The sequence below is a fragment of the Acinonyx jubatus genome, chromosome C2 (genome assembly GCF_027475565.1).
Source record: "Acinonyx jubatus isolate Ajub_Pintada_27869175 chromosome C2, VMU_Ajub_asm_v1.0, whole genome shotgun sequence".
NCBI classification, from domain to species: domain Eukaryota; kingdom Metazoa; phylum Chordata; class Mammalia; order Carnivora; family Felidae; genus Acinonyx; species Acinonyx jubatus.
Genome location: NC_069384.1, coordinates 80,701,877 through 80,728,004, shown reverse-complemented (window position 1 = coordinate 80,728,004; position 26,128 = coordinate 80,701,877). Strand labels below are relative to the sequence as shown.

The following is a 26,128-nucleotide window of genomic DNA, read 5'->3' as shown; positions in this document are numbered from 1 at the left end:
TGTCCCCTGGATGATGCTCTCATAGCACAGGGAACACTTCAATGCCTGTCCAGTGCTGCCTTTGAAGGCAGGATAGCATAGTGGTTGTAAGTTTACACCTGGAATCTGACTGCCTAGATGCCAATCCCAGCCTGAGTTCTCTACTGACTGACCGCAGCATTGGGCAAGCTACTAACCTCCCTGTAGGTCAGTTTCCTTATCCGTAAAGTGGGAGTGATTAACAGCACTTATCTCCTAGGGTGCTTGTGAGGATTAAATGAATTTCTAGATGAAAACCACTTACAGCAGTGCCTGGCACATAGTGAACACTATGTAAATGGGGCTGAGGTGGTATTGCTATAATTGCTATCATCATCGACATCATTTTTTTTCTTCCAAGATTTTCCTTAAATTCCAGTTAGTTAACATATAGTATAGTAGTGTAGTATTGGTTTCAGGAGTAGAATTTAGTGGTTCATCTCTTACATACAACACCCAGTGCTCATCCCAACAAGTGCCCTCCTTAGAGCCCATCACCCATTTGGCCCATCCCCCACCCACCTCCCTCCAGCAACCCTCAGTTTGCTCCCTGTCGTTAAGAGCCTCTTATGGTTTGCCTCCCTCTCCATTTTTATCTTATTTTATTTTTCCTTCCCTTCCCCTTGTTCATCTGTTTTGTTTCTTAAATTCCACATATAAGGCCATGTCATGTTTATATGTCTTCTCTCTCCAGAAGCCCTGCAAGGACAGGACCTGGTCTCATGTATCATAGCCAGCAACCCAGCACAGTGCCTGTCCTCTGGGAAGCGTTCCATACATGTTTACTAAGTGATTTCCCAAACAAATTAAGGTTTTCTTTTGTCTCGACTTTGCAGAATCCTATGCAGTTTGAAGAATCGGACTGTGACTCTTCAGATGGAGAGTGTTCTGATGCCACAGTCAGGACCAATAAACACTACAACTCTGCTACTTGGTAATGAAAGAAAACCCATCCTGAAGATATCATGACTATACTGGCATTTCAGATCCTTCCCACCCCCAGACTCTTCCCACTCTCTCCCTGCTTTTTCGTCTGGGAAGAGAGCTGCCCCCTCTTTCTTACCCCTAGAAATGAGCTGCAATAACAGGAACATGAGACTTCGCAAATCTCTTGGAAAAAAATATCCAAATGAAATTAAGTCTCACTGAACATTTCAATCAAGAATGGCAGGGATCTATTTTATTGAATATTCTAGCTACTGTAACATTGATATTTATTTTTGTTTGACATTTTAACACTTTGTACTGTAAAGAGTGAACTATATATAATATAGAGAGAGACACAATAATTTCTTGCAAAAAGAGAGAGAGAGAAAGAGAGAGAGAGAGATAAAGGAAGAAAGAAAAGAAAGAAAGAAGTGGAATTTAGGAGCAACATCGTTGGGAATTTGTGGGGCCAGGAGATATTATTGCTACTTGAACAGGGGACCAGTTCTTTTGGCCATAAGAGACGAAGAAGAGCCAGAGCAAGACATACTGATTATTTTAGAAAACAAAGAAAAGCAATTCCAGGTAACTTGTGAACAGACCACATTAAGTTCAACCAGCTTGCCCACATGGGTGATGGAAATGATCTAGAAGAGACTGATGACCAGATACTTGCACCCAAGGTCCTTGAGGGCATGTGCTTCCTCTAGGAGGAAAAAAGACAACTACACATCTGGAAGCTGATTTCATTTCAAGAACTTGAAGCAGCATTTGGTAGTGAGACTTACAGATAGCATCAAGCCTTGTCTTTGACAAATGCTTCCCTTTTTAATGCTGTCATTGTCATTACCTTGACAAATGTGTTACCTTGACCAATGTGTTGATTTTTCAGACTCAAGTGCCATTTTCTTATAGCCTATTTCCTTTCCACCTGTTGACCACTTCCTTTAGGGAAAAAGGCAGGGGGTGCCAAAAAGAGAAAAAGGAAATTTACAACAGTATTAGAAAAGCAAATGTGGAATTTGTGAAAGTGCATTCTCACAATGTCTCAGTTCAGCTACATGAAGAAGATCAGATCACCCCTCTGTGGAACCAGGTTACTTGTCTACTAGAGTCATATTGATTCAAACAGAACAGACTTTGAAGGCAGCTAGCGTGTGTGTGAGTCTGTCCAAAGTCCAATCCCGAACCACCCCCTTGTTTTTATTCATTAACTCATTCTATCTGGGAAGCTTTAGTGCCTGGCTACCACTATCAGGATAAAGGCAGCATAAGCAACTTGTAAAAGTCAACCCCTCCCACATTACAATAGCATTTTTGTTAAACGCAACTGGTAAAGTGTATTTTACTGCACTTTGGATCAATGCAGTTGGAAATAATTGAATCTGGAAATTTATAGAAAGAACAACTGATGCTGAGCAGCAATTGGAGAGATTTTACATTGTCCAAGACCTGAGGTCCTGGCTTGTCTCTGGGGTCACGGTCTTTGAAAAGCATCCCAAGGAATTTCATCATGCCTCAGCTTCAAGGAAATTTTTATCTAGAATTTTATATAAAAACGGGTGTTGGCCTAGTTTCCATCTCTGTCTCCAAGATAGGTTACTGTCAAACAACCTCTCTAGGCTCAAGACCTGAAGAACATGGCTTGACTCTTTGACACTGCATCACGTTGGACATTAGGAAAGACTTACACATTACAGGTATTAAAACTATTTCCAACAAAGATGAAAACGTTGCCCTCCGCTGGGGGTCGCCGATTGCATCAGCCAAAAAGGAAAGGTGGAGGGAATTTAGAGCACTTCCTTTGCTTGTCTGATCCCTCCATGTGTTTACACTTTATGTTGAGTCGTTGATTTAAAATTTAGTGTCTATAAAATTTATAGCTCTTAGGTAAGATGAAGGAAAATGTTTAACTTATACAGAGAGCAGTATTGTTTGCATTAAATTATTCCATTTTGTATAAATTCTGTAGCTGGACTACATGAAAGATCTTAAGTTATGGCATTATTATCACTGTTATTTTGTTTTATAATAATTATCATTCTCATTTTCTGTCGATCAGAAGGTGTGGCTTTACAGTGTAGCACAATGATTGTGTTTATTGCTAACCATGAATAATTATGGGTTTTTATGATTTTTATGAAGGAATGAAAATGGAACTGCCATTTGGGAGCTCCCTGGTATTCATCTTAGTTGTATTCCCCCATTTTCTGTGTGCAACAACAATCATCTGAGGATGCGGGTTCTGCCCTGGAGGCCAGTGGATGCACTGTGGCTTTGACTTGATCCTGAAACCCCCCGGGTGGGCAGATGACTGAGTGAATGGACAAATACTTCAGAAGCTGTAAACTTTCTCAAGTTTCTTAAGAAATAAAATCATGGGACTACATTAGAGGCAAAAAGAGAATTATTTAGTCCCCTGGGAGGAGCCGACCTAGGGAGTTGCTGCCCGGGGCCCATGGGTTAGGCAGATTCAAGAGCGGGCAGCACAGTTTGTCATCTCCTTCTTTCCAGGTCCCATAGTACCAACTTTTTATTTCTCCTGGCTGGGAGTAGCAGGGAAACATAAAAAGAAACAAGCAAACAAAAAGAATATGTATACCATGACATTGACATAAAATGCCTAGCTATGATGTCATCCCGTAATAAGACTAGAGGCATTCTAGAAGGAGGCCTACTCACTTAGAGGGTGATTGGGCCGGAAAAGTACCTTAAAAGGCCATATTTTCCATCCTTGGACTTCAGACCACACTCAACTGTGAATCTCTCTGGTTCATTTCTTCTGGGAACTGAGAGTTCATCTCTTGAGACTTCAGACCACACTAAACTATGAATCTCTCTGGTTCATTTTTTCTGGGAACAAGTCTATGTCCCCTTTCTCTCCACCATAAAACACACTTTAGCTCGTCCAGTTCTTGCCCACCTATAGTGGCAAAAGGAAACAGGAGGGTCGGCTTCTGTCTTACATCTTTCAGTGATGGTCTTCCTCGAAAACCCACACCTGATACCTCATAACTTTGATGTTTTTTGAATTCCCAAATATGATAATGCCATATACCTATCTGGGTTAACTGTTATAAGCATGTTAGGGTAGTAGACAGTGTTGAATCATGAGTCATTCACTGTATTGTTGAGAGTTGAATAAAGCTCCACATTGAACCCTTTTATTTATTTATTTATTTATTTATTTTTAGTAGAAGTGACGAGAGGCTTCAGAAAAGTCTAGGTTAAAAATAGTCTAGGTTAATGGGGGCGCCTGGGGGGCGCAGTCGGTTAAGCGTCCGACTTCAGCCAGGTCACGATCTCGCGGTCCGGGAGTTCGAGCCCCGCGTCAGGCTCTGGGCTGATGGCTCAGAGCCTGGAGCCTGTTTCTGATTCTGTGTCTCCCTCTCTCTCTGCTCCTCCCCCGTTCATGCTCTGTCTCTCTCTGTCCCAAAAATAAATAAACGTTGAAAAAAAAATTTTTTTTTTTAAATAGTCTAGGTTAAAAAGAGAAATGCCTTCTCTATCCCAGCCTTGCCCTTCACTGCCTGCCTTGAGCTAACCAGGACAATTTTGAATCCGTGTGTGTTTCTTGGAGAACAGCTCCACATCCTCTGAGGAGTGCTGAATCTAAGAGCTCAGGAAATTGAAGAGCTGATCCTTCAGTCCTGAGGACTGTGCCACAATGCTTTAAGGAACCTCACAAGACTGTGATTTCAAACTTCATTGTTGATGGAAAGCTTAACCCCCTTGGGATCAGTGTCCACATTCATTTAGCGTCTGTTTTTGACTGACTACAAGATAACGAGTTTTAATCTGTATTGCAGATGAACATTGGTTCTGATTTTCATCTATTTCTAGATCATGTCCTCTGGTAACAATTCCTATTAAAATTGCTTTGCAGAGGGACTGAGAAGCCAACTTCCTTTGAAATCATAATAGACCTTACCGCCACTGAAGTTTAGACCTGTTTGCAAGATTGGGGAGCTCCTACTCAAAAAGGATTTGGTACAGCCTACTTGAAGTTCAGATATTTAAAACTTTAGTACCAACAAACCATCCTTCTAGAATTAAGGATTTTTTAGTAGGACATACTAAGTACTGGACATATATTTCAGGGCCTCATTGTGCTAAATTTCCCTCTTACTCTAAGTAATAGATACGATGATTTGGGATTTTCCGGGTACCAACCCAATTTTAAATGCCCTCCCCTACTGTGAAGCCCTGACACATCCTTTCCATGTGAATGCATCCTCACTGATCAACTAATTTACTTTTTTATCCCCATGACTTTTTGTCTCAAGTGTTCCCCCTTTTCGTAAAATGTTCCTACTTGAACTTCCTGGAACCGAATTCTCTAGAATAGAACATACTTGGAATGCAAGGGATTCCTGCCTTGCTCTGCAGTACAGTTTGCTGTTTTGTTTTTCCACGAAACCAGAAGCCAATATACTACCACATACCACCACCTACCACCTCCACCCTAACACCCAAGACTGATGTTATTTCTTGATCGCCATATTCTTTCCCGCCCAGCCCGGACACAGCCTCAGAACCTCTCATAACACAGCACTTGGAGAAACAATGACAGCTTGATTGGAAAAGGGGACATCTATTTCAGCATCCCAACTCGAACCTTACAATTAATTTTCTCAAGGTGGTTTGAGATCTTGAGTTAGCCCTGAAGGGAGAATGACAGGACCACACCAGTGTTCTCCTTTTGGAGCCCACCCTGTGGCTGTGGAGGTCAGCACCACTGGCAGGAAAAAGGCCACTTGCTTCCACCCACCGCCCTTTTGGACTACAATTCCAATTGAATAATTTCCAGTCACTGATGGATTGAATTCCAAAGTGTCTCTTCATTTACGTCATTTCATTGTGTTAAATAGGCATGTTCCTCCCTCCCCTTCTATAAACAGAAAGCTAAAGTTAGGTCCCAGTTACCTGCTTCTTTCTTAGACTCTGTGAGGCTAATGTATCAAAACAGTGTGATATTCTTCTTAAGACTTTGACTTGTACTGTCAGTATGAATTTAGTGCCTTTCCAGGCAGCAAGATTTTTCTTCTTTGCTGATTTCATAGAATAAATGTCCTACTTACTATACTCGTATCACCAATGTTACCAACCTCACAGACTAGCACATAAGAATTACATTAGTCTGTTTGTTTGCATGTTGCAGCCAGTACTGCAAGCGCCTATTCAAACTGGAATGAAGTAGGTTGCCAAGTGGAAGAGCCTTCTGGAACCTGGAACATTTCTCAGGGACAGGTGGCAGAGGGGAGCTCTGAAAGCACTGCTCTGAAAAACAGGTTACCCCAAAGGAGTTGGACTAAAGCTTTTGTTAACTTGTCACATGACCAGAAGATGATGGCAGGATTTCGTAGAGACAAGCCCCTAGGCAGATGCAAGGCCACTGTAAGAAAACTTTCAGCAGACCCCCGACCCCCAGGCTTACTCTCTGGAGCCACTTCACCACACTCGGGAATGCTGCCTCCTGGCCCCAGGCTGTTGCCCAGTGACCTGACAGACGGGGTCCTCCAATGGTCATACACAGAGGGACCCCGCAGCCAGAATGTGCAAGCTCTTAGGAAGATAGCCTTTTTTTTTTTTTTTTTCACAAATAATTTTTTTTTTAACCTTATTTATTTTGACAGAGCAGGGGAGGGGCAGAGAAGGAGAGACAGAGGGAGAAAATCCCAAGCAGGCTCCACACTGTCAGCACAGAGCCCAATATGGGGCTCAAACTCAGGAACTGTGAGATCATGACCTGAGCCGAAGTCCAGAGTCAGATGCTTAACTGAGCCACCAAGGTGCCCCAAGAAGATATCTCTTATTGACCATATCATCTGAGTGGCTTTCCACCTCCAGTGCCCTCTTCTCAGACTCTGGAAGTGGGAAGACCCACTCTGATTCTTTATTGCAACAATTTGAGTTCCTATCAATTTGGAGCAAATTCTTTTTTGGGGTTAAGTCTCAAAATGAGCTTCCTCATCTGTCTCCCTGGACCTCCAGTACCATCAGTCCCCTGCTCCCTGTGGTTTCTGATGCCAGCTCCATTTGTACTGAATAATTGTACACTGATGGGAACAAGAGCGACTATCGAAGCAAACCAATGCATGGAATTAAACAAAAAGCGTGCTTCACTCCTTTCTGGTCCTGTCTTTTCCTAAGGTTCTGTTTGTGTCCCGAAAGCTGCCTTCACAGGTCTCAGCACTTGTCAGAGCTGTAGGGAAAGGAAAACTTCACATGCAGGGTGGCCTGCAGCCAGGAAAGCCGGGTGTGGAGAAGGTTTCTGTGGCTGTGGTTTCAGACACACCTACAGAAGGAGGGGACAACCATCCCTCTCTTTCCTTAATAGTTTCCTCTTGATGGTGGACACGTGCCCTTCTTCTTTCCCATGGCCTTCCTGCTGCCCATCTTGTAGCTACTCTTCATTAGTGACTCCACTATAAAGTAAGTGTAGAGAAGGAAAAGGTGAAAATGAAAATCTGGCTTCTAAGGAATCATACTGGTAAGAAGCCTCCTGAGAGTGATGCTAAAACACCATTTTGGATTGTTTGATTTTCAGCCAATCCTGATTCCCACTGGCAAGGGGAACTGAACGTGAGCAACATGTACAACACACCCCATACAGAACGTTTATATCCATTTATTTGGGAAATTGCTTTGCCTGTAAACTCACAACTGGTAAGGCACAGTGTAGCAAAATCATGAGGCGAGAGGGAGTGAGACAAACATAAGGATCTTGATAAAGGGCACACACTTGCAGTCGTGTAGAAAACATACTGGCTTCCCCTTGCCTCCTGCTCCTCCAGAACACAAAGAGCCACAGATTTCACACAGCCTTCTCCTCACCCCCGCTCCTGTAAGCATGCTTCTTCTAAAGCAATATGCCTTTAAAAATGAAGTCCTTGTCATGTTTTTTGGATCATACCCTGTCCAAAAAACACTGCTTAGGAATTCATTCTTCCTCCTGAACAGTATTCTCAAGAATTCATGCAGAACACGTGGCTTGAGGGAAAGCCTTGGCAAGATTCTTGGCCGCACCAAATCAAAACCCAGCAGAGGATGCCCAACAGCAACGGTTCTGGTAAGAAATGGCGAGTTAGTCCTGTACGGTACAGGATCCCAGAGATGGTCAGCGTAGGTGCCAAGGTCCTGCTGTACTTGGAAGCATTAACCCAGGTCTGTGCCAGTTCAGTACTGCAGCTGTAAGCAGCAGCAGCAGCTACAGATCATTAAAAATACAACACAACACAGTAATCCAAAACCAAGTTCTCCCCCTTGGATTAAAAGATAAAATAGAATTACTCCTCAGTTATTCTTGACAAATGACAAAATGAAAAAAATTCAGAGGCTATGCTGGCTGATAGCTGAGTGTACTGAATCCATTCTCCTAGCAGGACAGAGACAGGATTCCCACGCAGAAAGGACAGATTAGAAAATGTACCGACAGGTCATTTGGTTCCAGTGAGTCAAGGGGCCCTGCCCCATTCAGACAGGTTAAGAATGTCCCCAGAATATACCCATAACATGCAGAATTTGCTGCATTCATATTTAATAGTCTATTTGTAATCAGCTGAATTGTCAGAACACGCAACCAAGAGATTTGACACGTTTGGTAACATAAGTGCCTCTGAACACAAAGCATCACAGAAATCACTGTGCATTTGAGTTGTATGTGAAAGTTCTATGCAGTTTGTCAGCTAGTTCCCCTTGGCTTATGGAAGAGGTAGGTCATTGGCAAAAAAAAAGAAAACAAAAAAAAAACAAAAAAAAAAAACAGAAGAAAACACTCTCCATGAGACTAACAGGATAAAAGGTAATGTCAGTGATGTGGGTTCACATCATTTACACCAGTAACATCCACCAGGGATTTAACAGAACACCTGTCACAACAGCCTATCACTTTGCAGAAGAGGCACTCTGGATAAGGACAATCAGCATCCTCTCCTGAAGCAGCGCAGGGCTTGCTGAGAGACAAATACAACAGACCATCCTGAGTTCCTTGTTTTTCAACAAAATACAAATAGGATTTTCTAGAAGGCCATCCGTTTAACGGAGTGCCCTGCTAAACCAGGACTGGTTTGAGAACCTGATACAGTTCACCTTCTAGAACAGAGCGTCCTTTATAAAAACACTGCACACAGATATATAGTGTCCAAAATCACCTGTTGAGGGTAATTAAAAAACAATGACGGCTGCACAGGACCACACCCATTATACAAACAAACAACAAAGTCCAAAGACATGGCAACCAAAAACCCAGATCACGTGTCCTTTCTACTGTTTAGATGATTAGTGTTGCTTATTTCATTCAAATGCAGGTCCTTTTGACTAAATTTTTTAATGAGGGTTCCAGGAACTAAGGCCACCAGAGCAATGGCCAAAAGCTTGAAGACTGTTTCCCAGGAGAAAAGAGCATCCAGAGAGGTCAGAGTTGACAGGATGGAGCCTGTCTGCACACAGATAAAATTGTATGGGACCAAACCTGGAAGAAAAGGGAAAGAGCCTGTTACTAGGGGCAGCAAAATAAAAAATAATAGCCCTTCACAAATGTCCCCAGGAATTCACAACCCAGACTCCAGATTTTTTTTTTTTTTTTGCCTAACTCCTGACCCGTAAGCACATTACCTCTTTCCCTCCCTCTCTACTCCTTCCCCTCCTTTCCTCACTTCCCATAAACAACTGCCTTGTTTAACAAACAGGCCTGTGATGATTTACAAAAATACATATACTACAATAAGACAAAAAATGTTTAATAGGGAAAAGAAAAGTCAAGAATAAGTTAATCAGGAGATACAGTTAGTACAAAAAAGTATAAGGTTCACCAATTTGCTAGAAGTGCCCCAAACTGGGTTCTGAGCATCCAACAGCCTAAGTAATGAGAGGTACCAGTATTATGAGATTTATAGCATGCTAAGAGAAAAACACGTTTCTTAGAAATAGTACTACTTTCATGTTCTATACTGTCTCTAAGCGATCATCAAATCCACTGGATCCCAAAAGTCTGACTGGTAGCAGACAGGCTGGTTATATAACAATCCCAGGGGAAGCTGTTAAAAACACATTCTGGGGCTCCCCGCAGAGATTCTGGTTACCTGGGCCTGGAGTAAAACCCAGGAAACTCTAATAGCTTCTCCTGACCTCTACCCCGGAGACTCTGACTGGTTTGGGACCCCCTAACAACCTGTTCCTTCCCTACAGTAGATGCCTCAAGTTCATAGAGCACTCCAGGTCACACAGCTTGTCAGAAGGGGGACTGGAGCCCCGGTCTCCAGAGTCTTGCCAAGCCTTCTGCCACCTAGGTAATTACAGGCTGTTAACTGAGGTACTGAGGCACTTTGTTTGAAAGCCAAAATGACCAGAATGAGCTGTGGTCAAATTTGCTTTAAGATGTTACTTTCTCTCAAGAATTCCCTATTAACACCAGTTGTTCAACCACAGATTTGTTATGTTCCACCTAGAAGCCCTGAATAGTCTTTCCCTCCATGCTCTAAAGTAGGTTTAAGAGAGGCAATCCTTGCCTAGGCTTAAAGTAGGGTTGGTTTACTTCTAGTGTGGAGAAAACAACAGTCACTGATTTTACAGGATGTTAGCACATTACCACTCTGATAAAGGCGATCCAAGGCACAGACTTTGAGAAACACTGCTCTGGTCCCAGCCCCTCATCTGGCCAAATGGCTCATGGAGGGTAAGTAGCTTATTGAAGGTCATACAATTGTCAAAAGGCAACAAAGAACTTCACTAGCACCACCTCTTTTTTTCAAGGCAGATCTTAAACAGAGGCCAGAGCCAGGCACATGCCCATGTGGCTGATAACCCAGGGCAGGCCCCCAACATGACAATGCTGAAGACACAGACTTAACCCACCAGCTTCTTACCGATCAGAACAGAGAAGAAGAAATGCACAATCGGGATGTTCAGAATCGGAGCTGAGAGGTTCAAGAACCAGTTTGGTGTCATGGGGAAAAGTCTCAAAAACAGTAAGAAAAAAAACAAGCTGTTTCTGTTCTCTTCCACCTGTAGCCAAAAAAGACAAGGTCATTAAGAAGCAGAAAGAATCTCTAGACATGACAATCTGTTAGTGCCAAGCACTTTTCTAGATACTTCACATATTCTCTTCCTGAATCTTCCAACAACCCTCCAGAGTACAGATTGTTTTCCTCATCTTTTAAATTTTTTTTTTTAATGTTTATTTATTTTTGACAGAGAGAGAGAGACAGAGAGACAGAGAGAGAGAGACGGAGCATGAGCAGGGGAGGGGCAGAGAGAGAAGGAGACACAGAATCCGAAGCAGGCTCCAGGCTCTAAGTTGTCAGCACAGAGCCCGACGCAGGGCTCAAACTCACAGACCGCGAGATCATGACCTGAGCCGAAGTCGGACGCTCAACCGACTGAGCCACCCAGGCACCCCATGTTTTCCTCATTTTTTAAATGAAAGTACCTGAAGCTCCAAGAAGTCAGGAACTTGCCTCAAATCACAGAGCTGGTAATGATGAGGCTGGAATTTGATCCCAGGTCTGTGACTCTTGATCACATCAAAAGGAACCCCCGGGAGCTCCAAAGCAGGGTGGAGGAGCACAGTGGGAAACTCCGCAGGGCCCTGAGGTGACACTCCAGGGCCCGGCACTCAGTTGTGGCCCCTCCGCTTACCTTCCTCTGCAGCAGGCATACTTTATCAGGGAAGTAGGAGACCACCAGCTGTTTGCCAAAAATACTAGAGAGCAGATAGCAGCATGTGGCGCCCACTGATGTCAACACACAACACAGCAGAAGCCCCAGCCATGGTCCAAACAAAGCACCAGCTAAAATGTTCTGCAAAAACAAAACAAAACCCTCAGCCATTAGAACATCTGGTGGCTACCAGCCACCTTGTACTGGAGCCCAAGAGTCATAGGTTCCCTCCCCTTTTAGTGATTTTCCCAACCAAAACCCAATTCCCATTTTATTTTATTATTTATTTTTTTTAATGTTTATGTATTTTTGAGAGAGAGAGGAAGACACAGTGTGAGTGGAGGAGAGGCAGAAAGGGAGGAAGACACAGAATCTGAAACAGGATCCAGGCTCTGAGCTGTCAGCACAGAGCCCGACCCGGGGCTCGAACTCATGGACCGCGAGATCATGACCTGAGCCGAAGTCCAACGTTTAACCGACGGAGCCACCCAGGCACCCCCCTCAACTCCCATTTTAAAGGTGTGAACAAAGAGTGACGGAAGAGCTGGAAACTCCAACCTTGGCCTTGGTCTCTTCACCTTTCAGACAGGGAAGATTAACACTTCAGAAGGCAGGTGATAATTAAATGGGATAACAGTGTATACAGCCCCCAGCCTGCTGCCTGGGTTGTAGTAGGTCCTGCAAACACTGGTGCTCCAAGAAGGGAGAAATGGAACTCACACGTTATTTTAACTATCTTAAATGAACACAAACCATGAATTCTCTCCTTCAATAAGACCACATAAGCTATATAAAACGTCTTCTTTCTTTGCTTCTTGCTGGAATTACATCTATGTGGTACACAACACTGGGGGTTCCACGTTGATGAGAGCTCTAGCTGACACTCACAAAAGTCTTAGATTAACAAAAATGGAAAGTGAACCGGTATGCCCTAAATACACTTTGGCCAGTAGACATCACCCTGTCAACATGGGATCCAAGACAGAAACTAAAAGGGGAAGTTAGAAGTGAGAAGGTGGGGGGTCTGATGAGCACCTATTATATGTTAAGTGCCTGACTGTATGTCTTATTTAATCCTCATGATGACCCTGTGTCATCTGCCATCCTTACACCATTCTACGGGGATGAGAGACTAAGTATCAGGCCCAAGCTCACACTAGGCAGAGACAGGATTCACCCTCCGGTAGCATCTGACTCTTTGCCCTGAAGAAGGATCAGCTCAAGAGGGAGGGCAGGTACAGGGGCAACCCCAAGAAGCCAGCCCCTGACTTCCAGGACCACACACCTCCCCTGTCTCTCTCGGCATGGACATGTTTGCTTTTCTTCCAGTTTCCAACAAAGAGATTGCTTAAGTGCATCCAGCTGAGCCTGGGGTGAAGAAAAGATGCCAGGGCAGGAGAAAGAAGCACGACAGAAGGAAGCTTTCAGGGATTTCCTGCTCAGTCTCTTAGTCATTCAACAAATGCTGAAGGCCATTGCATGCCAGGCACCATCACTGAGCCAGCTGCTCTATGCCCACGTTCCATTCAGTTCTGCCACGCAACAGTCCTAGGGGGTTGTGTGAGTATCCCCATTCTCCAGATGAGGAAATGGGGTTGCAGAAGTTAAAGCGCTGGCTCATGGTTACACAGCTGGGATTCAAACCCACCCCAAGCCCTAAAATATACACATATTTACACGCAGGAGCTTAAAACGCCGCAGGGAGCACAGCAAGGTTCTTCTGTAGAATCTGAGGTGGGGGTGGATGAGAAGCAGCCCGCGACTAGAGCACATGTCTAGGCCCAGCACTGCGGTTCTGAGTGCTGGGGGCCGCCTGGGAATTCCAAATAACTTTTCCTCCCCACACCAGGGAAGCTTCCAGCCTTGCCAGTCTAGCATCATCATGAACAACTTGCATTTGTTCATCGAACATTTGTGAAGGCACTTCCCTGTACCAGGCAAAGAAATACAAAGCTGAGAGTAAGGAACGGGCCTGGTTTGCCAAGAGCTCAAAGACTGGTGGAAAAAACGGATTTTAAAAAAATAAATAACAGAAAACAGTGCCAAAATCAGAACGTTATGGAAGCTCTGAGGAGGAACAGCTGAGCCAGCTCAGATTGTGTGTGTGTCCAGGACAGCACACAGCCATCAATGCCTTAGAAACAAAAACAGCACATTTGAGAGAAGAGGCAAACTCTGGAGCTGGGCAGACATGGGTTCAGATCCCAGCCCTGCCCCTCCTCACTGTCAACTTGGACAGTTCCTTCTCACTGCCTGTTTCCTTATGTGTAAAGTGTGATAATCAGGCCCACGTTATAAGGCTGTTAGGAGAATTAACTAAGGTCAGTGAGGCAACTGTGAAAGTGTCTGACACTTGGGAAGCTGTCATCAAATCATTGCCACAGTAGTCTAGCTCTGGACCATATGATTTGCAGCCTGAGGCGGACTCTACAAAGACAGAAGGTGGCAGAGCACCTGGGTGGCTCAGTCGGTTGAGCATCTGACTTCAGCTCAGGTCATGATCTTACAGTTTTTAAGTTCAAGCCCTACATAAGGTTCATTGCTGTCAGCACAGAGCCCGCTTCGGATCATCTGGCCCCCTCTCTCTGCCCCTCCCCACCTTGTGCTCTCAAAAATAAATAAATATTGGGAAAAGGTGGGGGGCACTGGGTGGCTCAGTCGGATAAGCATCCGACTCCAGGTCACGATCTCTCGGTTCGTGGGGTCAAGCCCACGTTGGGCTCTGTGCTGACAGCTCAGAGCCTAGAGCATGCTTCTGATTTTGTGTCTCCTTCTTTCTGCCCCTCCCCTGCTTGTGCACAGGCTCTCTCTCTCTCTCCAAAATAAAAATAAATAAATAAATAAGACAGAAGGTAGCTTTCTAGCACACACAGAAGGAGGGCAAGGCACTGACCAGGAAGCTGGAGCCAGGGATGGCAAAGCCCTGTTTGTAGAGGTAGGCACTGCAGAACAGCAGGAACACGTAGGCCTGGTGCTCCTTCCGGTACTCTCGAAGGACCTCAGAAAGTTCCCGCAGCTCGGCCAAGTCTGAGGGGAACCACAGTGACCTGGGGATTTGGAAAAGCAGGTGGAAACATGAGACCAGATCAGCCTAGCACCTAGAAAAGTCCTTTGTGTCTTCTTTCCAAAGACACAGACATAAGAGTCCTGCTTTTGGAAGCAAGAGACCTGGGTTAACATCTCAACTCTGCTACTATCCAGTAGTGTGATCTCAGGCTAGTCCCTGGGCCTCGGTTTCCTTATAGAAAAAATGAGTGTTAAGTTCCCTTTTAGTTCTCAGGTCTTATGATCTATTCTTAAGAGACAAATGGATTAATTTTCAGGCAAGAACTAAATGTCCTAAACTGCCTTCCCTTCCTGGAACACCCCCTCCCCCACAAACTTCAGGCCAAGGACAATTAAAACTTCACATCGCTCCTGAGTTACTAGGTAAAAGACTGTTTTATCAGTCACTAACAAGCCAATTAAAGACTCTCTTGGAAAGTATATCTGTCCCACACCACAAACATAACCTTCTTGATCATATGTCAAGCTTGAACTAATCCTTTCAAAGAGGCTGCTTGTTCACCCCGCTCTTTATCTGGCCCTTAGTGCATTCTGAACCCTGTACAAGGGTGACAGTGTAAGGGCTACCTTGCCTCTGACATAAGAATAACCCTTGAATCTATCAATGATCAATTATGAGCACACCCTCCTAGTTCTCATCAGAATGTTTCTCTTAGTGTGTCTGACACCCACAGCAGAGCCTTCCCAACCTCCCAACTAGGGTAACCGAAAAGTTACCCTCATATTCAAATATCAGTAACATTCTTGTGAACGCCATGCTGTGGCAGGCACATTTCCATAAACTTTATGAACAGTATGCAACACTGACGGCAAACCAGCCCGGTAAGAATTGCACCGCCTCCAGCCCCACCCAGATGGTCATGAGAAGGGGTAAAGTAGAGATATTCAGGAAGGGGGGCGGCTCCGATAATTAATTCGTGAATATTTAAAGAGGTCCTTGCAACACTTCTGCAGACCGAATGCCAAATGCCGTAGAGTCCCAAGGGCAGGGCTGACGGAAGTGAGATGGGGTGGGAAGAACGATGGAGGGAGGCCGAAAGCTGTCGTAGAGATGAGGCTGCGGGGCCACACAAGGGCGAGAGTCGGCTGAAAATGCGTATCAGGGCTGGGCCGGGAAGGCGATCGGCACCCGGCTCCCGTGGCGATGGCACCGCGCAGACAGAGGTGCGCGAACCGGTGCCGCCGGCATAAGGCGCCGCGTTTCCCTGGGCAAATCACCGCCCTGCGTGCAAAGCCACGGATAGCGCACCCAAACTGCACTCCGCGCAACCAGCACAGCGCAGGTTCAGTCCGGGCGGACCACAACTCCCATCCACCCCGCCCGCCCGAGACCGGACAGACGCGGCCAGGACACCGACCCTGATCTCCAGTCCCAGACCTGAACCCCGGCCCCCGACGCCTCCGATCCTGGAACCCAATCTCCGATTCGAAGACCCCATCCTCGTTTCTGTCTCCCTTCCTCGGACCCGAACCGCGGTCCTCGCCACCCGCGCCACGCACCTGCCTCCAGTCTCCTCGTCCGGGCCCAGCGTCCGCCCGCGGGGCAGTCGCGTCGACAGCAAGTACAGGGCGAAGGTGCAGCAGACGAAGACCAGCAGGAAGCCAAGCAGGGGGCGCATCTCGGCGCCGGCGACCGGACCCGCCGGGCCACAGAGGAGCCTGCAGGCAGCGCCGGGCGAGGCTGCGCGTTGGCCTATGCCTCCGGAGCGTATTCACGGACGGACCGGGGCGGGGTCCGCACCAAGCCCCGCCCCCGAATCCAGGCCCCGCCTCCGGCCTACGCTACGCAAGTTGTGCCTGCCCATCGAGATTCCAGAGGAACCCTGTCTTCGGGCAGCTCAACGGGTGCGTCTGACCTCCCATCCGCTCATCTTTTTACACGTTTACCTTTGATTCTTTCTTTGCTTATTTGCAGGCTCTTTGCCAGGCGCTGGGAGATCAGGAGTGATTCACGCGCCCTGCCCACAGCGGTCTTGCAGTCTAGTGCTCAAGATACTCTTGTCCACAACCAGCTGTGATACAAAGTAAATACAGCCAGTGCTCCAATCAAGTGCGGTGGGAGGGTCATAGTCACCACAAAATGATGAAAATTACTTTTAATTCAGCGCCTACTATATGTCCATTATCCCACAAGGTTGGTATTTTTGTCTTTATTTTTTAAAAAAATTTTTAAGAGAGAGAGAGAGAAAGCAAGCAGGGGAGGGGCAGAGAGAGAGAGAGAGAGAAAGAGAGACAGGGAGAGAGAATCCCAAGCAGGCTCTGCGCTGTCAGCACAGAGCCAGATGCAGGGCTCGAACCCATTACTGTGAGATCATGACCTGAGCCGAAACCAAGCAGCGGACACGTAACTGACTGAGCCACCCAGGTGCCCTGTCTTTATTTAACTGAAAAATCTGAGCCTCAGATTAAATGACATCCCCCCAGAAGAGAGCCCTGATTACTGTTGTCTAGGACCACCTGAGCTAGGGCATCTCAAGATATTTGCTGGTCTCTGATAGCTCTGGCGGCAGAGTCAGCTTATTTTGTTAACGTTTCTGGTAAGATGCTGTGCCTGGTTCAAGCCATGAACCTATGATTCTAAATTATCAGCTAAACTGATCTCTGGAATATTCCTCAGGAAGATGGCAGCCTTGGCTATGACCACAGCTCTTGTTTTTATATTTAGAAGGGTCCTTATGTGGATAACTTTCTGTTATTGATAAGGCTCTTGACATTGTTAAGTGAGGTTTAAGGGCAGCAGCTGTAATCATTTTAAGAGCAGTAAAAAGGGGTCTTTCTAGGTATCCTAGAAAACATGTATCTCTGAGGCCTTCAACTATTAAGACATTCATAAGCCCAAAGCTGGTAATCCTATTCACAAATGAAAATGTATTCCTCTGGTGAGCAGAGGACTCCAGATGTTAAAAGAGAGAGAGAGTTTGTGTGTCAGGATTAGAATCCAAGTCAACCTGGGTCCAAAACTAGTGGTCCTACACTGTGTGGATTCATGAAGGAGGCATGGTTTGAGTGTACCTTAAAGATGAGCAGGACGTCTACAACAGAGAAAGGAGGGAGAAGGTGAGCCGGGGGCCCAAGTAAGGCACCAGAGTCCAGTTTTGTGAAGCCTAAACTGTACGAGAAATGAGCGAGAAGTTGGAGACAAACTGGAAAACACTGGGAAGCGGGCTCAGGAGGTGGATTTTTCTATATGGTACATGGTGAGACACCAATGGGAATGATTTAGTTCCCGTTTTTGGATATTTGCTCCGGCAGATGATTAAAATACATTCTGAATTGGTAGTTGCAACTGTCCTGGTTTAAAAAAAGGATGCAGGCTGAGCCAGGACCACAGCAGTGGGAATGAAGGGAAGAGGATGGACACACGAGGAGGAGCTGAGTTGGTAGGACATAGGACTGATTACATGGAGAAGAGGCAGAGAGGACCCCAAAATGCCACGAGCCTAGACAACAGAGAGTAAGCACCCTCACCATATCATTCAAAGCACCTCTTGGGCCAAATAGGGAGTGCCTGTCAGAATTCGAAGTGTACCAGGTCCTAGCAATTCCACGTCCAGGAATTTAACCTACAGATACGCCCGCAGACAAAGGTGTGGGTTCAAGGGTATTCTCCCAGCTTTGTTTTGTTATGAAGAGGTTGGGAACAACTTAAATGCCCATCAGTTGGGGACTGGTGACGTTAACTGTGAAATAGTCACAAAAGGAACACTAAGTAGCTTCCTAAAAGAGGGAGCCAAGTCTGTATATCCTGATATAGTGCAGTCACCATAGACATATCAGGGATGAACATCGAACAAACAAGTTGCATTGATAGGATATATCTGTACTACGACACATCTGTAAAAAGGGGGGTATGCTTTACTGAGATGCTTTACTGAGGTATTTATAAATGAAATGATTCAATGTCTGGGATTTGCATCAAAACAATAGGATGGGAGTTTAGTGGGTAGGGATGTAAATGAAACAAGATTGGCCATTGAAGTGATAATTGTTGAAACTGGATGATGGCACATGCAGGTAGATTTTTATGCCGTTTATTCTATTTCTGTATATGTTGGAAATTTTCCACCTTAAAAATGTGGGGAATTATCAATTTCATTCTCATTTTCTTCCCTCAAGCCCTCCATTCCAGCTGAGCTTATGCACCATGTTAGTTCGTGTCTCTAAAGACACTCTTCCCTCTGGCAATCTCTGTCAGAAAAATTGCTACTCTTTCATGACCACCCAGGACACTTGTCACCCCCTCTGAAAAGCCTTATACAGCTCCTACAGTCAGATTGTTCCTTCCCTGTGTGGGGGGTTCCCTGTGAGTGTCTGTATTACTATTATTGCAAATACTAGGTCATTATTCATCTCCCCAGTAGACAGTAAACATTTCTTTTTTTTTTTTAATTTTTTAATGTTTATTTAGTATTGAGAGACAGAGAGAGACAGAGCATGAGAGGGGCAGAGAGAGGGGAGACACAGAATCTGAAGCAGGCTCCAGGCTCTGAGCTGTCTGCACAGAGCCCGACATGGGGCTCGAACTCACAAACTGCGAGATCATGACCTGAGCTGAAGTCGGACGCTTAACAACTGAGCCACCCAGGCACCCCTACAGTAAACATTTCTATAAATAAATGTCTCATCTGTCTTTTGTCCCAACTCTTAGCCCTGTGTTTGGCTTAAAATTGGCATTTAACAAATGTTTGTTAAATTAGTGGGTCAGGTCTAGTGAAGAAATGATTAGTTGTTTGGATTGGTACTTACGGATTTTGAGAAGTCAAAGGAATATAGGAGGAGAGAAAGTAAATGAAAAATTAACATATTGAGCCTATGCCAGGAGTATACTGGGACAAGGAACAGCAGTGAACAAGAAGGCTTCTACTGTCAAGGACTTGACTTTCCCTTTGGTCGGGGGACAGCAAGAGGCTCCAGTGAGAGTTATAATTATAGAGTATAATAGGTGCTATGGGGGAAATGGACGTGACTTATTCAGCTTATTCAATTCCAGAGAAGCAAGTATCATTAATCCACTGATGATGAGTGGATGAGCAGGTGTTCAGAGGAAGGCACTCTTGTGAATGCTGCTGAGGGCCACAGTTGTGAGTGCTGAACAGGACTCAAGCCCCTGTCTGCCCCTCCTGAGCCCGTGCTCTTTCCTCTGCCCTGTTGCCTCTCAACAAGCAGGTGAAAATCCAGAGCTCTAACTGCATTCAGATCTGGGGGTGATCTGTCTAGAGAGTTGAAACGGGAGATGAGAAGATCTCCTAGGGAGACACTGAGACTTTGGAAAGTAACGGCAGCTGATAGTTATTGAGAACTTAGTACACTCCAGACTCCACGGTAAGCATTTTACATGCATGCATGAATGTATTTATGCCACGTAACACCCCTTGTGAAGCAGGGACTCTTAATAGTCCCACTTTACAGTCCAGGAAAGGGGACCTTAGGAAGAGTTAAGTCAACAGAAGTCACACACCAGAACCTAACCTCTTACCTTATGCTACCTTCTTGAGAGAGAGGACTGAGATCAGAGCCTGGTAAGGAAATCATGGAACCAGAGAACAAGATGGCTTATTTAGGGATGTTGATGAGGGGGGACAAGTGTCCTGAGAGTCCAAGAAACCCTGTTAGAAAAGGAACCAGTGTACAGAGTCCAAGTCCATGGAAAAACCCAGCAAAGAGACATGAAGGTTGTGGGATTCCACCAACCCGCGTTGGTAAGAGACCTTTAACAGAGCTCTTTTGGGAAATGGAAACCTAACTTCCTCAGGCTCACTACCCAAGCCTCTGCTTGCTGCCTGACCTGCCCCACTCTCCCAGATTCCTATTCTGATTTCTCCTGCTCAACCTGTCTGCCTAGGGAAGAAGGCTTGGACTGCACTTCTCACTCCCAACCCACCTCCACGTTGATCTGTCTTCCTGACCCAGCACCTGCAGAGCTAACTCTAACCCACTGGTGCACCACCTGCAAGCTACACCAGCCTCCGTTGAGACCATTCATTTACAGCACATGCCCAGGCAGCCTGACAAAGGACAGCGGTGACCCCCTACCAAGGACACGTGCTGGACAAGCAGGTAGGTGCCAATGGCTCAGGGAAATGGGAGGGAAGAAAAGGCAAGAGGTTCCAGTGAGAGTGAATTAGCCAGGCACTCACTGAGGCTCTTTGTCAATAGTGCTCAACTTCCTTTACTGGCTTAATTGGATCTGCACAGAGCAATTGAAAGGAGTAGCTCGAGGACCACATGATTTAGCTTCCCTATCCCCATTCCAACCATAACTGATTGGAACAGGATGGACACCTTCCCCAAGAGGAGGATCTAAGGGTTGGCTCCTCTCCCTGGACTTTGGAATTGGGCCATCTAGTGATTGAATAGCTGGGGACACAATGGTACTAATGACTGCAGTGGTCCACAGCTGCCCTGTGAGGGAACCGAGCTGAGTCAGAGAGACTCATGGCAGAGCACAGAGTTAATAAAGGTCCGTGAACTCTTGCTAAAGGCTTTCAGCTGCCCCCATCCCTGCTCTTCTTGAAGGCTGATGGTTCAGCTCTCGGGTTTCCACAAGTCCGCTCTAGTAAAATTTGGGTTAGTATGAGTAGATTTCTGTTAGTGTTATCCAAGGTCTCCTTGGCAAAGATAGGGTTTTGCAGGACTGAGAGCATGGAGCAGGATCCAAGGATGAGAAGTTAGAAGTTTAGGGTTTGGGAAGCACCACAGTTAAGTGTTGATGTCTAAATCCGAGTGGCTGTGACTCCCTCCCTCGAATTGTAAAGATGAATCCATTCCATTTTGTTTGGCAGACATTTATTGGGCACTTGCTTTGTACCTGGCACTGTGCTGGGTACTAGGGCAGCAATAACCCGCAGCTGCTCTTGTGCTCACAGTTTCAGAGTGGGTACAGACACAGAAATATATTACAGTATAACATAATGAAAGCAATGATGATGGACATACAAAGTCAATGGCAAAGCGGGTGGCAGAAGGGAGTTGTGGAAAGCAAGGGGGACTTTGGACCACAGCTTGGAGTCATCCAGGGATTCTGGAAGGACCTGGAGGGTTTTGGCTGAGGCACTGAAACGGGAAAGTGGGAGAGAGCAAAATCTCTTTGCATTCAGCACAGGTGGGCTTGCTGAAGAATGGTGTCAGGACCATCTGGAAGGTTCTAAGATGAGTGAAGAAAGAGCCAACCTCTCTTTTTTTTCCCAGGGAGACTGGGAAATGGGGCATGAGTCGCTAGAGAGAATAGAAACAATAATAAAAAAGGTGCTGGGAGAGAAGGCTAAGGCAGAGAAGGGTGGGCATCTCAGGAATGAGCAATGGCTGGGAGTAGAGGGAACTGGACACGGTTTAAGGGCTCCAAAGATAATGGCGAGTGTTCATTTAATATTTCCTGGGCACAGTCTACATTGTAGGTGCCACAGTGGGCACATGGCCCCTGCCTTGCAGAGCAGTCAAGTGGAGAAGACAGACATTAATCAAATAATCACACAAATAAATGTAAAAAAAAAAAAACTCAGTAGAAGATAACTGGTGAAGATGGAGGGAAGTGGGTAGACTACAATTTAATTGCATCTTGGATTTGGGATTCAGACAGACACTCTGACAAAGAGAGGGGAAAAGAAACAAAGATGACAAGGGAGAGAGGAAGTTCAGGGGCCTTGGCAGAATCTACAAAGGGAGTGGGCACACCTGTAACTGCTTTCATTTCTCCAAATCATGTGAGACTCATTGAAATTCATCTCCATCCAGGGAACAGACTTCCTTCCTTTATTCATTCATCCATTTGTCCATCCATCCACCCATTCCCCAGTAAGCCAGGTACTATGCTAGGAGACACTAGGGAAGAAGCTGAAAGGGACGCCTGTGTGGCTCAGTCAGTTAAGCATCTGACTCTTGTTCTCAGCTCAGGTACTGATCTCATGGTTTATGAGACTGAGCCCGCATCGGGCTCTGCCTGACAGTGCAGAGCCTGCTTGGGATTCTCTCTCTGCCTCTCTCCTGCACTCTCTCTCAAAATAAACATTAAAAAAAAAAAAAAAAAAAGCTGAGAGAGACCCTCCAGCCTAAGAAGTTTATAAATGATAGAAATGCTATTTGTAACATTTTTCTACTGTTGTTTTGGCTCCCTTTCCTACAGGCAAGGGAAAGGACAAAGAAATGGCTGTACTAATCAAATTGTGGGACCAGTAGAACCTTAAAAAGAAATCAGGGCCTATCAGCACACTTATCTCTCTGTGCACAAATTGCTGAAGAAATGTGGGAAGTGGGATGAAGGGTGAGATGATATCCAAGTGGACAGAAGCTTCTCGAAGCCTCATTCCTTTCCAAGATCAGGCATTCGCTTTAGGCACCCTTCACCGAGGTGAAGAGTGTATGTGATACACGTAGAAATCTGTAAATGATGTGCCACGCAGGAATATATTTACAGAGCTCTATAGTTTATAAAATGAAGAGTCCATTTCTTTTAAAAGGGGTGTTCTCACAGAAAGCTGTAGAACAGTCACTTGGATAAGGAGGAGGTTATAGAGCCTTTGACTCTCAGGAATCCCAGGAACCCACCTGCAGTGGCCACAGTCATGGGCTGGGTGGTGCCCGCCCCTGTGACTGCCTGCATTGGGCACCCTGGTCCCGGGATGGTCGTCCCTTGATCTGGCCTTGGCCCTCCAACGTCTCTTGTTTTAGCTGCTGTTGTCAATTTACATTCACTGATCATACCTACTCCTGGGGAAGCCTAAGAATTTCTCAAACTGGAGGACTCCCGTGCTCCAAGAGCAAACCAGTGTATGCTTTGAATTCACCTGTTAGCAACACAAGTTAGCATCATTCCAAAAGGTTTGCCTTAATTATCCCCAACAGGTGGATTGTAGATAGCATATTTTCTTTTTGCATCTGTGCATTTTCTAAATTTCTTTCAAATAACCACAGATTCCATCAGTAACAAAGAAAAATAAACATTTCTTCTTTTTTTTTTTTTAGTTTAGTTTGAGAGAGCCAGAGTGGGGTAGGGGCAAAGAGGGGGGGGTGGTGGAGAGAATCCCAAGCAGGTTCCATCCTGTCAGTACAGAGCCCACCGTAGGGCCCGAACTCATGAACCGTGAGATCATGACCTGAGCTGAAATCAAGAGTTGGCTGCTTAACCAACTGATCCACCCAGGTGCCCCAAAAGATAAACATTTCTTAAGGATTGCTTAAAATGAGAATTGGCCTGTAAAGTGACCCTTCTTCACTTCAACTGAAAAACAAGCTCCATTTGTTTCTCTCCTATCTCTCCATCCACTGTCACTGTAAGCAAGGCTGTCACTGTCTTCATCTGCCCTTCTTCCCTTATCCACTTACTATCTTAGTCCCAGCAGCTGCCCCCTTTGCTGTCTCTCTGTCCCCACTTCCTCCAGCACCAACCCACTTTAGAGGAGATGGGAAGCTGGGGTGTGGCTTTCCTGCCTTCCCAGAGCAAACAGCCCAAGAGAGAGGCTGTTGTCAATAAGGAGGAGCTCTCTTATTGCATAGTAGCTAAGCCAAAGCAAAATAAATAAAAGCATATTCACATTTCTCAAACCACTCACAGATGTGGCCCCCATGGGATATCAAAGAACCCTTCACAGACTTGCCTCCCGAACCCACACAGCAGCCCTGTGAGGTAGGTCAGTCTCCATTCCTTTCTGCATGCAGGGACCTGGAGGAGTTTGGCACAGGGCATGTGGGGTCGAGTCCAGAGTGAGGTCTCCCGTTAGACCTTCCCTTTAAGATGCTTGATGAGCAGAGCTGCCTGAGTGACCGGCAGCAGAACTGACAGGCCAGAACAAACGAGGCCCCAGGACGCAGCCAGACAAGGCACTGGGCTGTTGGGAGCCTGGCTATTTCTGACTTGCCCTACTTAGGGGCTCCCTTCCCAGGACTGTTCCATAATCCAAGGTCGTTTGACATTTTGCAATGTGACATCCATGGGACGCTGCTGGAAAAAACCCAGCTTATTCATACGTCCACGTGCCTTGAGGAAAAAGGTGAGGTGACGCTTTAAAAAAGCCTGTAGTTGTAGCTTTCTTGAAGTCACTGGTGCCCATGTGTCCCGGCATGTTACATCTGCAACCTTGGGCACAGAATGGGTTGGAAGACTGTTTCGGTGTTTTCCATCAGAACAAGATCATACCGACACAACTGGGGCCTGTAAAAATAAGACAGGATATCCTTGCCAATCAAGTAGTAAAAATATCCCATTCTAGAAAAATAAATTGTATTATATCCTTAGGTTATAAAATTGTGGAGCAATTATTTCTAACATTACAGGAAAGTGCTTATGGTAAATAAGCATAGCCCACATCAACAACAATGAGATATAAAATTTTATTTACCACCTAACTATTTCCAGGTTTAAAGCAATGATAGAAAGGAGGTTAGAAAGAAATAACAGTTGTTGCCCCTGAATAATAACATTATGGATGGTATTTTTCTGCTTCTTAACACTTTTTGCACTTTCCAGATTTTATAAAATCAACATGTATTCCTTTGGTAATCCGGAAAAAAAAGTATTGAAAAGTCTCATGGTTTTAAGATGTAATGACTGTCCTCTTAGAAGCAACTTGCATTATTAAATGTTTGCCTTCAGGAAAAAGGAATCCAGGGGCACCTGGGTGGCTCAGTAGGTGAAGCCTCTGACTCTTGTTTTCAGCTCAGGTCATGATCTCAGGGTTTGTGGGTTCAAGCCTGGCATCGGGCTCTGTACTGGCAGCATGGAGCCTGCTTGGGATTCTTTCTCTTTCTCCCCCTCTGTCTCTGCCCCACCCCTGCTTACAATCTCTCTCTCAAAATAAGTAAATAAACATTAAAATTTAAAAAGAATTCATAAGCATAAAGTGCTGAATGCTTACAGCATTTTCTGTCTTGTCCATAGATTGTATGCTAGGACTATACATTGGAGTGGCATTAGTCACAAAATGTACATGCCACCACAGCTTTGCTCTTTCTCCCCCTCTTTGACTCTGTCCCCCCTGTACATACACACACACACACACACACACACACACACACACACACACACTCTGTTGCTTATTTTTTTGGAACCAATGAAGATAGGTTGTTTACCCCTTAATACTTCAGTGTGTATTTCCTAAGAACAAGCACATTCTCAGGGCAGTTATCAAATTCAACCTGGAGTAGTACTTTCATACTGCATCCATGGAATAAAATACTCCAATTATTCTGTACCTTTTTTTATACTAGGCTGTGCATTTGCCAGACTATATGAGGCTTTCTTTTCCACAACATATACCAGCTTGCAAGCAGTGTAGGTGGAGTGATTAGGGAAGAATTATATAACTGTAAGCATGTAGCAACATTATTTTTTTGGATTAATTGGGCCATTTATCTTTAAGCTCCTACCAGTAAAATTGTCTTGAATTATGGGGCTACTCATCTTTATCAAGTCTATTTTTTGAAAACCCTCCACTTCCTTCATTGTAATTGATGAGGTCCTAGTAAA

At 45.3% G+C, this 26,128-nt stretch overlaps 3 protein-coding genes and 1 long non-coding RNA gene across 19 annotated transcripts in view; 2 read left to right on the top strand and 2 right to left on the bottom strand.

The window, feature by feature from the left end:
• MAP3K13 (mitogen-activated protein kinase kinase kinase 13) overlaps nt 1-4,837 on the top strand; it is a 169,093-nt gene extending 164,256 nt beyond the window's left edge. For all 14 annotated transcript variants that reach the window (XM_027061261.2, XM_053221118.1, XM_053221119.1 and 11 more), the window contains 2 exons: nt 855-4,187; nt 4,429-4,837. In XM_027061261.2, coding sequence (XP_026917062.2) covers nt 855-956 — 102 coding nt within the window. In that variant the 3' untranslated portion in view covers nt 957-4,187; nt 4,429-4,837. The remainder of the gene's footprint in view (nt 1-854; nt 4,188-4,428) is intronic.
• TMEM41A (transmembrane protein 41A) lies at nt 3,461-16,446 on the bottom strand. Of its 2 annotated transcripts, none has more exons than XM_015064325.3 (5): nt 16,171-16,446; nt 14,498-14,651; nt 11,584-11,745; nt 10,812-10,950; nt 3,461-3,868 (listed from the first exon to the last, which is right to left on the bottom strand). In XM_015064325.3, exons 1-5 carry the CDS (start codon nt 16,287-16,289, stop codon nt 3,768-3,770), a joined length of 675 nt encoding a protein of 224 aa, XP_014919811.1. In that variant the 5' UTR covers nt 16,290-16,446; the 3' UTR covers nt 3,461-3,767. The 2 variants fall into 2 exon arrangements, with proteins under 2 accessions (XP_014919811.1, XP_026917066.1); XM_027061265.2 differs by lacking the exon at nt 3,461-3,868 and adding an exon at nt 7,557-9,418 and having other exon boundaries at nt 16,171-16,435.
• A 77-nt stretch (nt 16,447-16,523) lies between these two features.
• The window catches only part of LOC113599859 (uncharacterized), a 58,939-nt gene continuing 49,334 nt past the window's right edge, over nt 16,524-26,128 (top strand). Inside the window, exons 1-2 of the long non-coding RNA XR_008297773.1 lie at nt 16,524-16,804; nt 20,513-20,727. This is a non-coding gene — a long non-coding RNA (uncharacterized LOC113599859). The remainder of the gene's footprint in view (nt 16,805-20,512; nt 20,728-26,128) is intronic.
• LIPH (lipase H) overlaps nt 23,607-26,128 on the bottom strand; it is a 43,786-nt gene continuing 41,264 nt past the window's right edge. For both annotated transcript variants that reach the window (XM_027061263.2, XM_053221124.1), the window contains one exon: nt 23,607-24,814. In XM_027061263.2, the coding sequence (XP_026917064.1) occupies nt 24,727-24,814 (88 nt within the window). In that variant the 3' untranslated portion in view covers nt 23,607-24,726. The remainder of the gene's footprint in view (nt 24,815-26,128) is intronic.

Excerpts from the sequence above, each read along its gene's own strand:
- TMEM41A (XM_027061265.2), bottom strand. The coding sequence starts at position 16,289 with ATGCGCCCCCTGCTTGGCTTCCTGCTGGTCTTCGTCTGCTGCACCTTC. Across the intron at positions 11,746-14,497 it reads TCCCTGGCTCCAGCTTCCTG|AACATTTTAGCTGGTGCTTT; the intron begins GTCAGTGCCTTG and ends TTGTTTTTGCAG. Across the intron at positions 10,951-11,583 it reads TATGCCTGCTGCAGAGGAAG|GTGGAAGAGAACAGAAACAG; the intron begins GTAAGCGGAGGG and ends TTTTGGCTACAG.